Source organism: Crocodylus siamensis, chromosome 15, assembly GCF_052110815.1.
Source record: "Crocodylus siamensis isolate JL-2025a chromosome 15, ASM5211081v1, whole genome shotgun sequence".
Lineage (NCBI taxonomy): Eukaryota > Metazoa > Chordata > Crocodylia > Crocodylidae > Crocodylus > Crocodylus siamensis.
The window spans coordinates 30,220,490-30,235,477 of record NC_143409.1 but is presented as its reverse complement, the minus strand read 5'-3'; the positions used below and the strand labels follow the sequence as shown (position 1 = coordinate 30,235,477).

The 14,988-nt window shown below is 46.1% G+C and overlaps 1 protein-coding gene across 1 annotated transcript in view; it reads left to right on the top strand.

Moving 5' to 3' along the window:
- Nucleotides 1–14,988, top strand: part of TMEM266 (transmembrane protein 266) — a 149,891-nt gene that overhangs the window by 48,146 nt on the left and 86,757 nt on the right. Inside the window, exon 3 of the mRNA XM_090028768.1 lies at nt 1,346–1,534. Within this exon, the coding sequence (XP_089884894.1) occupies nt 1,346–1,534 (189 nt within the window). The remainder of the gene's footprint in view (nt 1–1,345; nt 1,535–14,988) is intronic.

Below are 14,988 nucleotides of genomic sequence, written 5' to 3'. Positions count from 1 at the left end.
GCCCCCCAGACCCAGGAGGCACCAGTCACCGAGTCAGGGGGAGGGGTGGGTCTGCCTGGTACCTTGAGGTATGTAGAAAAACCATAGAAAGCTGTGTCTATGTCCAAATTGTCAAATCTCTCCAAATTGATTTGGAGGGTTCCAACTTGATTTGGAAAAATTAAAGGGCCTCCTAATTTGATTTGTATTCGGAGATTCGGCTGCTGAATTGGGCTGAATCTCTGCTGAATTTTATCAGCAACTGAAGCTTCGCACAGCCCTACTGGGCAGTAGTGTATTAACAATGTTTGTACTGCAATGAGCTGCTGTGCAGTATTATTAGGCTACTGTGTAGTCAGTGTCTTGTGTAGACATGGCCAGAGTAAGTCAAATGGAAAGAAGACATGATTGCTGAAAATGGAAAGAATCCATTCCTGCTAGTACTTAACTTGCAATCCCTCTTCTAAGAAAGCTACTTCTCTAACAAATAGTATAGTATATCATCCAGTTAGTGGAAAGATATTGCCAAGTAACTGGTAATATCTTAGAGGTGCAGAGTTATAAAATAAGTAATTGGCAATATCTTGCTTTCCTCTAAGTAAGTGTTATAATAGAAGTAAAATATAGGTGTGGAGTTCCCATTGATTTTACTTGGGGTAAAGGAAAATATATACCCAGTTTTTTATAAGTGCCCCATATATGTTTAGGTGGGAAGAAATTGACTAGGCTTCTTTTGAGAGAGAGAGAGAAAGAGATAATATTTTTTCCCTTGTTCTTCCTTTATCGTTTTCCCTGAAGGTCAAATAATATGCCATTCTTTTTTTCTAATTGGGTATGGCTAGAGATGTCTATCTTTTTAAAACAATTTTTTGACTTGACAAGACCTAGTAAAGGGAAGATATAATTTATATATTAATTAACATTGATTTCTCTACTAGTCAGTAGAAAACGTAACCATTGATCACTGACCTAAGCTCAGAAAGGTGAGTTTTTAATTGATGTAGATACATGCATTCTTTGCATTGATTGCTGTACTGTTCTGAAGGTGTACCTTGCTATACAGTTCATAATTTGTTTTTCAGTATGTTTGCATTAATGTATCAGTTCATGTTTTTTGTTCACGAACAACTTCAGCCCCTCTGAGTTACATTTTTTGTCTTTTTGTGATTGTGAAGTTTCTGTTAACTTCATTGACAAGACATGGTAGATTTTGGCCTCACATAACACTTTTCCATAGGAATTGTCAAAAATTATGTCTGTAAACTAGCAATGAAGCTTTGTTGTACGTACATTTTTAGTGTTGCTACTTGTGGAAGCTTCCTGTTCCTCAGTGCTTATGTTTTTGTATTTGCTTATTTATTTTTAGGCCTGCAATAGAAGGTGGAATTTCAGAAGTTGAGATCATCTCCCAACAAGTAGAAGAGGAGACCAAAAGTATAGCTCCTGTGCAACTTGTTAACTTTGCTTATCGAGATTTACCACTAGCTGCACTTGATCTATCTGTGGCAGGGTCCCAGCTCTTATCAAATTTGGATGAGGAGTACCAAAGAGAAGGGTAAGTGCAAAGTATGTAAATGTTACTTACAGATATATCTGAAAGGTTTTTTATGGCTTACATAACAGAAAATCATGTGCTAGAGAAGGGCAGCTAAAGCTTTATTGAAGTCCTTTACAGAAGCAGTAATAGAATACACTCTGAGAGCCACTCTTATTAAAGCATCTGAAGCATCATGTGTATCAGTATCCCTTCACTGGTGGTGGGGATGCTTTAACTAAAGCTAGTTAAGCAAGCTTTAGTTAAAGCACCCCCAATGCCATTTCTCAGTGCAGGGATGCTGATACACGTGATGCTGGAGTCCGCTGCAGCGTGGTAATTACTAGGGCTGTGGGAAGCTTCAGTCCCTGATTTGATTCGGCAGAGATTCAGCCCGATTCAGTGGCCGAATCTCCAAATCCGAATCTAATCAGAGGACCCTTTAATTTTTCCGAATCAAATCAAAACCCTCCAAATCAATTCGGAGGGATTCGGACATAGAGACAGCTTTAAATGTTTTTTCTACATACCTCTAGGTAGCAGGGGCTCGTGAATGCTGTGATGCTGGGGCGCATGGAGCCTCCCACAGAAGCATGGGGGGCTCCCCAGCGTGCTCAGCAGCAGACCTGGAAGGTGACCAGAAGCACTTCCGGTCTTCTTCCAGGTCCATAGATTTCATAGATTTCATAGACATCAGGGCTGGAAGGGACCTCGGGAGATCATCAAGTCCAGCCCCCTGCCCAAAGGGCAGGAAGTCAGCTGGGGTCATAGGATCCCAGCAAGATAAGCATCCAATTTACTCTTGAAGGTGTTCAATGTAGGTGCCTGAACCACCTCCACTGGCAGACTGTTCCAGACCTTGGGGGCTCGGACAGTAAAGAAATTCTTCCTTATGTCCAGCCTGAAACGGTCTTGCAGGAGATTGTGACCATTCGACCTAGTCATCCCTTGGTGCGCTCTGGTGAACAAACGCTTCCCCAGATCCTGGTGGTCACCCCTGATAAACTTATAGGTGGCCATCAGATCACCCCTAAGCCTACGCTTTTCCAGGCTAAAGAGTCCCATGTCTCTCAGCCTATCATCGTAAGATCTGTTTTCCTGACCTCTGATCATGCACGTGGCTCTCCTCTGAACTCTCTCAAGCTTCTCCACATCCTTTTTGAATTGTGGAGCACAAAACTAGATGCAGTACTCCAGCTGCGGCCTCACCAAGGCCGAGTACAAGGGGAGAATGACATCCCGGGATTTGCTCGAGAAGCATCTATGGATGCAAGCCAGTGTTTTGGTCGCTTTATTAGCCGCAGCATCGCATTGCAGGCTCATGTTCATTTTGTGGTCAATGATGACCCCCAAGTCTCTTTCTTCTGTAGTGCTATCCAACGTAGCACTGCCGAGCCTATAAGGATGCTGCAGGTTTTTCCTCCCAAGGTGGAGAACCTTGCATTTTTCAGTGTTAAACACCATCAGGTTCTCATCTGCCCATTTGCTGAGCTTGTCCAGGTCAGCCTGGATCACCCACCTATCTTCTGGCGTGGATGCTTTGCCCCAAAGTTTGGTGTCATTGGCGAACTTGGCCAGTCCACTCCTGACTCCAATGTCCACATCATTAATGAAGATGTTGAACAGTATGGGTCCCAGGACAGAGCCTTGAGGGACCCCACTGGTCACAGGGCACCACGATGAGTGACTGCCATCAATTACAACCCTCTGGGTCCGACCACGGAGCCAATTTCCCAGCCAGCGGATCGTGGTGGAGCCAAGGCCACAACTGGCCAGTTTGACCAAGAGGTGATCATGGGATACCAGATCAAAAGCTTTTTTGAAGTCAAGATATATGACATCAATCTCTTCTCCCTCGTCCACGTGATAGGTCACTTGGTCATAGAAGGAAATGAGATTGGTCAAACAAGACCTACCCGCAACAAACCCATGCTGGCTGTCCCTTAGAATGTTAGCCTGGGCCAGTCCATCAAGGATGGCCTCCTTAATAAACTTTTCTAAGACCTTCCTCAAGATAGAGGTCAGGCTAATGGGCCTGTAGTTAGCCGGATCCACTCTCCTCCCTTTCTTGAAGATCGGCACCACATTGGCCTTCTTCCAGTCTTCGGGCACTACACCAGAGCGCCAGGAGTTTTCAAAGATCCGTGCCAGGGGCTGGGCTATGACACTCGCCAGCTCCTTGAGTACCCTGGGGTGCAGATTGTCAGGGCCGGCTGACTTGAAGGTATCCAGCTTCTCAAGATGTTCCTTCACGAGGTCAGCATTTATGGAGGGTAGGGGATCCCCATCACCCGGATCTCCCTGTCCCATAGCAGGCATGGGCGTCCCATGGGACTGATGAAAGACTGACGCAAAGTACCTATTTAATAGGTTGGCTTTTTCCTGGGCGTCAGTTGTCAGTTGCCCCATCTGGTTTAGCAGGGGTCCAACGTTGCCCTTGCTTTTCCTCCGGCTCCCCACATATCTGAAAAAGGACTTTTTGTTGTCCTTGATGCTTGAAGCTAGTTGGAGTTCAGTTGTAGCCTTGGCTTTCCTGGTTTGCTCCCTGCAGGACCGGACCAGCGCAGAATAATTCTCCTTGGAGGTGAATCCCGTCCTCCATCCTTTGTAGGCTTTCCTTTTTAGCCGCAGGAGGTCCGCTAGGTCCCTGGAGAGCCAGGAGGGCTGCTGTGCCTTCTTGCTGCCTTTCCTCCGTGTTGGAATAGATTTAGCTTGTGCATTGAGGATCGCTTCCTTGAGAAGCAACCACTCTTCTTGAACTCCCATCTCCCCGGGGGCCCCCCTGCAGCCCCTCAGCTCAGCGACTGGTGCTTCCTGGGTCTGCAGACTCTCTGGCAGACCCTGAAGTGGACTGGAAGTACTTCTGGTCTACTTCTGGGTTCACCGCTGAGCACGTGGAGGGCCCTCCCATGCTCCATCTGCCCCAGCATCTCAGCATTCACGAGCCGCACCAGTACCTCAAGGTATGTAGAAAAAACATTTAAAGCTGTGTCTGTGGCAAAATCGCGGATTCTGCAAATCGCCATCAAATCTTCAGATTCAGCTGAATTGCACCAGGGACAATGTCCCTGATTTGGGCCAAATCCAGGTCGAAGAGAGCCCGCTTTGCACACCCCTAGTCATTACCACACTCCAGCAGACTTGATTAATCAAGCCTGCTCTGTCATGCTATAATTACAATGTATTGGCGCAGCCTTGCTGCCCGTGTATATTTGCCCAAAGTGATTTGGGGCCGCCATTTAAATACAGCGCATGCTAGAAATTTGCTGTCAGAGAGAGAACCCTGAATTAAATTTCTGACTTCAGACCCAGGCCCCTAAAATAGGCAAACAGGCCACTCCAAAAGGTTTTAGAAAAGCACTTTGGGGCAGGGTGAGACAAAAGGGTCAGTGGCTGTGATTTGTCCATGTTTTTGTATATTTCCAGACCTGATGATAACAACTGCACTGCAATTTCTTGTTGCTAGCACAGAAGAATTTGTTCCACGTTCGTTGTTGTATAAGCCCATTGCCAGTCAGAATACATATGTAAGAAAGCATTTTCTGAAAGAACATGTTCCAGTCCTGCCCATATTTACACGTAGAGTTCAAATAAGGCATATTATATTTGTTGGAAAATATATTTGGAAATGAAAGAATTTATAAAACTTACTAAACATACTTTTAATCATGAGATCAAAAAAATTAATATTAAATAAATCAATATGAGAACTGTAATGCATTCTACTTGAATAAATAGTTGTTTGTAAGTACTTACTTTTTAACAATGTACTGCCTCTAAAGACAGATGTTACCTGTGCTGAGTAAATCCACATAGAAAGTTCTTAGACACACATGCAACATCTGTTAGGCCCATTTTGGCCTGTTGACTTCAATAAGGAACAGTTAGAAAATAAAAATTACAGTTACGTAAAAAAAAATTGATACTGACTGAATAAACCAAAGTTAATTGCATATTTGTTACAAACCAAAGTATATTATTGTACAGTTGTTGCACAGTGACTCACTTGGAAAGTGACTCCCTCAAAATATGAATCTCTATAAGAATAATGTTACCTGTGATAAGGGAAATAATAGCATCAGATTATATAGGCACCATTGTTCATTTCTGTTCCACTGTGTCACATCAAATGTATATAGCTCCTCATACAGTAAGATCTATGTCAGAACACTTCACGATAACTCATCCTGAGTCTTCAAAATGAAGCCTTAAAGGGACTTTTATAAGCCTCATACTATTACCAGTTAAATGTGTTTTAACCTACACTTTGAAATCATCAATGAAACATGTTTAATTTTCATTCTGCAGGTATTCCATGTTGCAGTTATGAAACAGAATTGGGCTTGGGGTAGGGGGGACTCTTGCCATTAATTTAATTCCAAATCTGCAGTTCTGTTGCAATGGCAACTTTTAGCTTGCTTGCAGCTTGGACATTGAACCAGCCCTAGTTCTCACCTGGGGGAATCCCATGCTGCCTGAAATTCCTTTCAGTTTTCTTTTCCTCCACAGTGGTCAGCAGCTCAACCAAACCTCTTTGCTGCAAAGCTCTTTTAAGAAGAAATCCAAACCTGACTTCAGATTTCTGTTTGACATTTGGGCCTAATATTTTGCTGCTGTGTCTTGAGGTAGCATTTGCCTTCTAGAGAGACTGTTTTCACTGTAGTTCCCTTTCTGCTTCTGAGGCATTTGCAGTGGTCAGTGCCCCTGGAGGCTTCAGGAAAAGTAGGCTATGTCTGTTGCTTCACCTTCTTCCTTAGTTCTGTTGTCAGAGCGTAGTTTTCTTCTTACAGCCCAAACTGGGTATGGTTGCCTTAGTCTCCCCTTCCCTATAGAGGAGGGGAAGTAGGCAGGGTTGGAATAATGGGCTGTAGAGGCAAATAGCTCTTCCTACTCTGACTTCATTCAAGGCATAACATCAGAAGAATCATGCACCAAATGGAAGAGCATGCTGAAAGTCCCTATAGGATGCACCAGCAGCCGTGCACCTGACTGCAGAGCCCACTCCCTCACCTGCTCCCGTTCCCTTCAATCTGCAAATAAAAGGGTTCAGGAGACAGCATAGCCAGAGAGTACATCAGGGTGCCTTTGGACCCATGTCCCTCAGTTTGAGAAGACACCTTTACAGCAGATGTTCTAGTCTTCCTTATTGATATATCCAGCTGATACCTCCAGGGAAAGCACAGATCCATATGGCTCACGTTGATTCCATGCACAAAAGATAAGAGGTAGTGAGTAGCAATGATACTGCTTGTGTTTTTCTGGCTGAGATGTCTTTGGACCTCCTGATGACTCAATATCATAGAGGTTATTTAAAAGCAAGTCCCCATCCAGTATTAGGCAGGTTCAAAACAGGTACCTGATTAAATTATTCTCGTTATTGTAAACTACAAAAAGAAATTAGGAACTAGAACTTTTTCTGCTGAGTGCTGCGAAGTCCATATTTAACTGCCATGCTAAGCAAGTGAAACATGACCTAGAGTTTCTCCAAGAGAGCTGGTTTGCAAGTCCAAGCAAATGTTCACGTCTCTGCATGTTATCAGTCTAAGAGTGATTGCCTGTCGAAAGCAAATATGACGCAGAATAGTCACAGCAGAGATGATCACCTACCAACAGTCAATGTAGGGCTGGTGAAAGAACAGCTAGAGAGGCTAGATATCTATTAGGGCTGTGCAAAACAGCATCATGCCGCTTCGACTTCCATTTCAATGTTTCGACGGCACAGTTTTCCTTTCAAGTTTCATTTAGTTTTGAAAGCACTGTTCCGTTTCCTGGGGTGGGGGTGAGTCCCCACAACAGTTGATTTGCCCTGGGCCGCTCACCCTTCTCCAATCAGCTCTGGTGCAGAGCCCAGAGCAAATCAGCCTGTGCGGGGACCCCTGCCTCTCATCACTGGGCTGCTTCAAAATTTAAAACATTTCAAAAGTTTCATTTCAAGGCTCTTTTGAAGCCCTTTATTTTATTTCGATTTTACTGTTTCGAACTCAAAACAAGTTGAAACAGTGTTGAAATGAAACAGCCGGCGAAGCTTCACACAGCCCTGATACCTATAAGTCAGTGGGACCAGATGAACTGCATCTGAGAGTGCTGAGCAAACTAGCTGAAGTCCTTGCATGACCGCTGGTGTACTTCTTTGGAATTCGTGGCACTCAGGAGAGGTCCCGGAAGACTGAAAGAGGGCTACTGTTGTGCCCATCTTCAAGAAGGGAAGGAAAGAGGACCCAGGGAACTACAGTCAGATCAGCATGACCTCAATCTCAGGAAATTATGGGGGTCATAACTGACCATAAAATGAATATGAGCCACCAGTGTTATGCTACAGTTAGCAGAACAAACAATATGCTGGCATGCATCAACTGATGCATCTCAAGGAAAAATAAGGAAGTTATTCTCCCACTGTACTTGGCATTGGTGAAGCCACAGCTGGAGTACTACATCCAGTTCTGGGTGCCACACTTCAAGGAGGATGTGGAAAAGCTTGAGAGAGTCCAGAGAAGAAGCCACTCGTATGATCAGAGGCCTGAAGACCAAGCCATACAAGGACAGACTGGCAGATAGAGACTGTTTAGTCTAGACTGTTTAGCCTAGAAAAGAGAAGACTTCAGGGGGGATTTGGTGGCAGCTTACAAATATATCAGGAGGGCATCAAGGCCTAGGTGAACAATTATTCACCAAAGCACCCCAGGGGAAAACCAGGAACAACAATCATAAACTCCTAGAAGGAGGTTTTAGAGTGGATATAAAGAAAAATTTCTTTACAGCTTGTGTGACCACACTCTGGAATAGACTCCTAGTGGGGGTGGTGCAGGCATCTACCCTGGAAAACTTCAAAAGGAGACTGGATGCACACCTTGCTGGGGTTGTTTGACCCTAGCAGTCTTTCCTGCCTAGAGCAGGGGGGCTGGACCCGATGATCTCACAAGGTCTCGTCCAAACCTAAACTTGTGTGAATCTGTGAATCAGCATAGGAAGCTAGGGCTGGAAGTGACTTCATGAGGTCATCCAGTCCACCCTCCTGCTCAAGGGGATCATCCCTGACAAAATCATGTCAGTCAACTGTCTCTCTAACCTGCTTTTAAAAATTTCCTGGAATGGGGTTTCTGCAACTTTTCTAGATAGCCTATTCCAATGTTTAACTACCTTCATGGTCAGAAAGTTCTACCTAATCTCCAACCTAAATTTCCTCTGCTGCAGTTTGAGGCCATTGCTCCTAATATTCTTCCCTGCAACCACAGGGAAAAGTCTATCTCTCTTATTTATAATCACCCTTCAGGTATCTGAAAATAGTTGTCAAATTCCCCATCTTCTCTTCCCCAGACTATAGCCCTAGTCCTTTCCATGTCCAGTATGGGAATGATCAGCTCATGCCAAGAAAATAGACCTAGTTATAAACAATAGCTGTTGTGAAATAACAGGATGTCTAAAGCCAACACCAAAAGATAGCCTATACTAACTGGTTGGCATTGCACCACCTGATATCAGAAGAAAGGTAGTGAGCCAAAAAGATCACGGCAGATGGAAGACTCCAGGCATTCACACAGTGGTCGCACAGAAGTAACTAAATGGCTTAAATCATGAAAGAGTTTTGTGACCAATGTTGCACTGTTGGACACAATCAGTGCTGGTATAGCATGAATGAGGTTATGGAAGGAAAGATTATGTGCAATTAGGTGCTCTGAAATGAACCTTGAACTCCAGAAGGACCTTCCAAGAGGGATGGATTTAAATTGGCCAACATAGTGATGCCTAAATTGCCTGAGCATGCAAACTGGAAGATCAAAAATAAACATGATCAAATGGGGCAACTCTAATTACATGAATATGTGCAAGTACAGTGAAGTATAGACTATGGAGCACATGCTTGTTTTCTGACTCCTTGGTGTGACCTGTATAAAGGCAGACCTTGCTGCAGCAATGGAAAGTCATCACTTGTGCACAATTCTGGAAAAAATAACTAATTTATCACAAAGACACAAAAAGAAGTTCCAGACCTAGCTTCCTATGCTGAAGCCTTTCCTCATAAGTCATGTTTCCGAGCCCTCTAATCATTTTTTTTTTCAATCTTTCTGGACGCTTTCCAATTTGTCTATGTTTGTCTTGAAGTGTGGGGCCCAAAACTGGCCTCACCAGTGCTGAGTAGAGCACAATAATCCTTGTTTTGCAAGAAATGCTTCTGTTCAGGGCTGGATACAGACAAGATGCAGTGATGCATTTGGACCCCCTTTTCAGACCACACTACAAGAGCAACAGCCAGAGACATTTTTAAGTCCCTGAAGCAGGTAAGAACCTTTTACCCCTCCCCTCCACCCTATCTCAGCACTCCCTCTTCTTTTCTGCACTCAGTGGTGCATCGCCTCCCCTCCCATTCTTCCCCTTCTCCACTTGCCTCTGCTGCTGTCCCTGGTTGATCTGGGGGTGGGGTGGGGTCCAGAGCTGCTCCTGCCCCACTCCAGCCAGCTGTGCAGGGAGCCAGGCTCAGCTGAGGATGGAAGCAGCAGTGGCAGTGGGAAGGTCACACCCGCACCCCCTGAGCTTGCTCTTGAGCTGGTAGGAAACATCTGAGGGGTTGTGCAGAGAGGAGAAACCTGCTGCTACCCCCACGTCAGCCAGGGCCAGTGGGGACAGCAACAGCAGTGGGTAGGCACAGGGAGGATGGGAAGGGGAGGGGTGCTGAGAACGACATAGAGATTGGATTCTTACCTGCCTTGAGGACTTAAAGTCTGTGGCTATGGGGAAGAAGCAGGAGGAACTCGCCCTCCTCCTAGCTGTCACCAGCCCTGACATAGTAGGGATCACAGAAACGTGGTGGGACTCATCGCATGACTGGGCGGTGAGTGTCAAGGGCTATAGGCTATACAGGAGGGACAGGATAGGAAGGAAAGGTGGAGGAGTAGCACTCTACATCAAGGAGGAATATACTTCCTCGTTAATTAGCAAGAGGGTAGAGGGGGGGCACTCTGAGGTGCTCTGGGTTAGAGTAAAAGGCAGTCCAGGGGAGAGAGACTTAACCGTGGGAGTCTACTATAGACCTCCCAACCAGGGAGAAGAGCTCGACCAGGAATTCTTAGGTCAGCTCACAGAGGCAGTGAGGGCTAAGGATGTGGTCATCATGGGGGACCTGAACTTCCCAGACATCTGCTGGGAGGAGCAGTCAGCCAAGTCTGATCGCTCACGTCGGTTCTTAGCCAGAGTGCAGGACCTCCATCTAACCCAGGAGGTGCACAGTCCCACCAGGGGAGACGCCTTGTTGGACCTGGTGCTGGCCACGGGTGATGACCTGGTGAGGGGGCTGCGGGTGATGGGCCACCTGGGAGACAGTGATCATCGCTTGCTGGAATTCACCATCCAGCGTAAGGTGGCAAAGGGCTGCAGCAAGGCAACAGCCCTAGACTTTAGGAGGGCTGACTTCAACAAGCTAAGGAGGATCGTTGGGGAAGCACTGAGGACCCAGAGGGGAAGGGAATCAGATGTCGAAGGTGAGTGGTTGCTCCTTAAGGAGACGATCCTCCATGCCCAAAGGGAGGTAATCCCAACAAGGGTCAAAGGGAGCAGGAGGGCACATAAACCCCCATGGCTCACTAAGAGCATCCGGGAATGTCTCCTTGCTAAAAGGGAGGCATATACCCAATGGAGAGATGGGGTCATCACCAAGAAGGACTATGTTACAGTCGCCCGAGGATGTAGGGGGGCAGTCAGGAGGGCCAAGGCAGAGATGGAGATAGGACTAGCTTCCCGGATTAAGGACAATAAGAAGTCCTTCTTCAAATACATAGGGGGTAAAAAGAGGGTCCCGGGTAATGTGGGGCCCCTGCAGGACACGATGGGCAACTTAGTCATCACGCCAGATGATAAAGCTAACATATTTAACGATTTCTTTGCCTCTGTCTTCCTAAGTAGGGACCAGTTCAGCCACCTCCCTGCTGGGCCCCCCTCGGGCCCCGGGAGAGACACGCCTGGGCCAGGGGTTAGCGAGGGGTTAGTTAGGGTACTTCTGGAGAGGCTGGACGTGTTCAAGTCCGCTGGTCCGGACGATCTTCACCCTAGGGTTCTACAGGAACTGGCCGAGGTCATTGCGGGACCCCTGGCGCGGCTCTATGAGCACTCGTGGTGCTCTGGTGAGGTGCCAGAGGACTGGAAGAGGGCCAATGTGGTCCCTATCTTCAAAAAGGGAAAAAAAGAGGACCCGGGAAATTACAGGCCAATTAGTCTTACCTCAATCCCGGGTAAGCTCTTTGAAAAAATTATCCTGGCACACATCCAGGAGGGCCTTGCGGGGGAATGCATGCTCAGGGGCAACCAACATGGGTTCATCAGTGGCAGGTCTTGTCAGACCAACCTGGTGGCCTTTTACGATCAGGTCACCAAATCATTAGACGCAGGGGTTGCTGTGGATGTAGTCTTTCTGGACTTCCGGAAGGCTTTTGACACTGTCTCTCACCCTGTCCTCATCAAAAAGCTGGGAGACTGTGGTGTCGATGCCCACACGGTCAAATGGGTCGCCAACTGGTTGGAGGGCTGCACCCAGAGGGTGGTAGTGGATGGGTTCTTCTCGACCTGGAAGGACGTGGGCAGTGGGGTTCCGCAGGGCTCGGTCCTCGGGCCCGCACTGTTCAACATCTTCATCAGTGACTTGGATGAGGGGGTAGAAAGCACCCTGTTCAAGTTTGCTGATGACACTAAGATGTGGGGGGATGTGGGTGCACTAGAAGGGTGCAATAGGCTACAAGCTGACCTTGACAGGTTGCAACGGTGGGCGGATGAGAATAGGATGGGGTTTAACACTGATAAGTGCAAGGTGTTGCACATGGGGAGGAAGAACCGGCACCACACTTACAGGTTGGGGAACTCCCCTCTTGCCAGCACGGAGACGGAAAAGGATCTTGGAGTCGTCATTGACTCCACGATGAACATGGGCCGGCAGTGTGGGGAGGCAGTCAAGAAGGCCAACCGTACCCTGTCATGCATCCACAGATGCATCTCGAGCAGGTCCAGGGAGGTGATCCTCCCCCTCTATGCGGCACTGGTCAGGCCGCAGCTGGAGTACTGCGTCCAGTTCTGGGCGCCACACTTCAAGAGGGACGTGGACGATATGGAAAGAGTCCAGAGGAGGGCCACTCGTATGATCAGGGGTCAGCAGGGCAGGCCTTATGAGGAGAGGCTACAGGACCTGAACCTGTTTAGCCTCCACAAGAGAAGGTTAAGGGGGGACCTTGTGGCCTGCTACAAACTGGTCAGGGGGGATCAGCAGGTATTGGGGGAGTCCCTGTTCCCCCGTGCGCTGCCAGGAGTGACCAGGAATAACGGTCACAAGCTGGCGGAGGGTAAGTTTAGATTAGATATTAGGAGGCGCTACTTCACAGTCAGGGCGGCTAGGGCCTGGAACCAGCTTCCAGGGGAAGTGGTGCAGGCTCCTAGCCTGGGGATTTTTAAAAGGAAGTTAGATGAGCACCTTGCCGGGGTCATCTGACCCCGGTGCTCTTTCCTGCCAAGGCAGGGGGTCGGACTAGATGATCTACCTAGGTCCCTTCCGACTCCAGCTACTATGAAACTATGAAACTATGAAACTACTGCTTCCATGGTGTGGTCTGTCCTTGGGGGTGGAGGTTTGGGGGGAAGCTGGAAGAGGGAAATGCAGCCACCCTTGCAGCACTGGTCGTTACTCTGACACCCTCCTTTTACAAAATCCTGTATCTGACCATGCTTCTGTTAATACAACCCAGTATGTTGTTGGGATTGTTTGCAACAGAACCACATGTTGGTTCATACTCAGCTGATGGTCAAGAACAAGGAAGTTTTGTAAAAAAACAAGAACCAACATTAAATGATGCCTTAGAGGAACAACCCTTATTTCACTCCTGCTATGCCATACAGCATCATCTTGAAACCTCGTTTTGCTCCTTATAGCTCTACTCAGATTGAATCCCTGCAGGAGATGACATTTTACTTCCTATCCTTCGAAGTAGACATCCTGATAGTTGTTATTTCCTGTCAAATAAGTTTTGAAAATGGGAGCTTTCTTGAGTGAGATATGTATAGTGCTTCAGGCTTCAGGGCTGTCATGGCATGGCATTGATTACTAAAGTCAAGTCAAATTTTGGTCTTCTGGAGCAGTGTTTCTCAACCAATGGGTCGTTACCCAAAAGTGGGTTCCAAGAATATATGAAAGGGCCACAAACATACTTTAAAAATGGATCAACCAACTTTAAAAATGGATTATCCTTTCAAGGATAAAAATGGGGGAAATTGTGGCTTTTCCCTTGTAGACTGTCAAGAGTTCCAACTGCAGTGGGCTGCTTGGGGCCCCCCATGCTCCACATACCACTCCTCTAACCCAGACACACATCCCGTGCCCCACACACTGAGGGCAGGTGGCAGCAGGTTAGGAGTGAGGCGCTCTAAGTTGGGACTGGCCATTGATGTTTACAAATGGGTCCCAGTACAAAAAAGGTTGAGAACCACTGTTTTGGAGTACTAACAGTTCCAGGGAAGAGTTGTGTCTCTTGTCTTGATATTTGCTAGATGGCTACAATGCCATCGCTACATAATTTCACCAAAATTTAAAGTACTGGTCATCTGGTCCTTAGTGAATCATGTTTTGACAAAATATTTCTTCACACTTCAGAGTTAAAGAAAAATGGAAGAATATATTATATCCCCATTTGGATCCCCTTATTAAAAAGGTCGGAGTGATGATGTAGCTGTGATTTACATCAGGAAATATATGAAAGGAAGTTAGTTTTTGGTGATATCTTTTATTGGACCAGCTGTATAGTTGGGAGGGATGTTATACAGGGTTTCAGGCAGATTTCCCTTCAAGTCAACTCTAAATCCTTGCCTTATTTAAAAAAAAAATTCTTGCTCTTCACCCTTGAGGTGCGATACTATGAAAATCCATTTGTTATACATCTGTGGACTTTAGCATGATAAAAAACAAAAAAAATCATCCATGGTCACCTGAAAACTTCCTCTCATTGAGTAATGAGGCCCACAGATCAGATCTATATTGAAGGCAAACAAATATTTCAAAATAAGGATGGCAGCTGACATTCCAGAGGTTTGGATTTTTCCTGCTACAGATCATTCTTGTGCTCAGCAGAACAAAACTTTTTTTATCCTCTTAAGATATATTTATAAATAAGAAGAGTACAGGTGACTTCCTCTGGCTGTAGAAGTTTTCTTACCTGGAGGGAACCTCAGAAAGCAGAACATTTCCCATATGCCAATAACTGTTTGATCTGGCATCAACCTTCCTAAGGTACAGTTAAGTAGCAGCAGCAACTGTAATATGTACCTTATTACTGTGTACCTAATTACTAAAAAAAGCGATATTCTCAGGTAAACACAGATAAATTTTCCTATAACTAAAACCTTTGTACTCCTCTAGTAGTACAAAGCAATATGTGATCAAGGTAGACACTAGGAGCTTTGTGATTGTAAAAAAGGCTCACTCTAAGAATGTTCTTCAAGTAGTAAAAAAA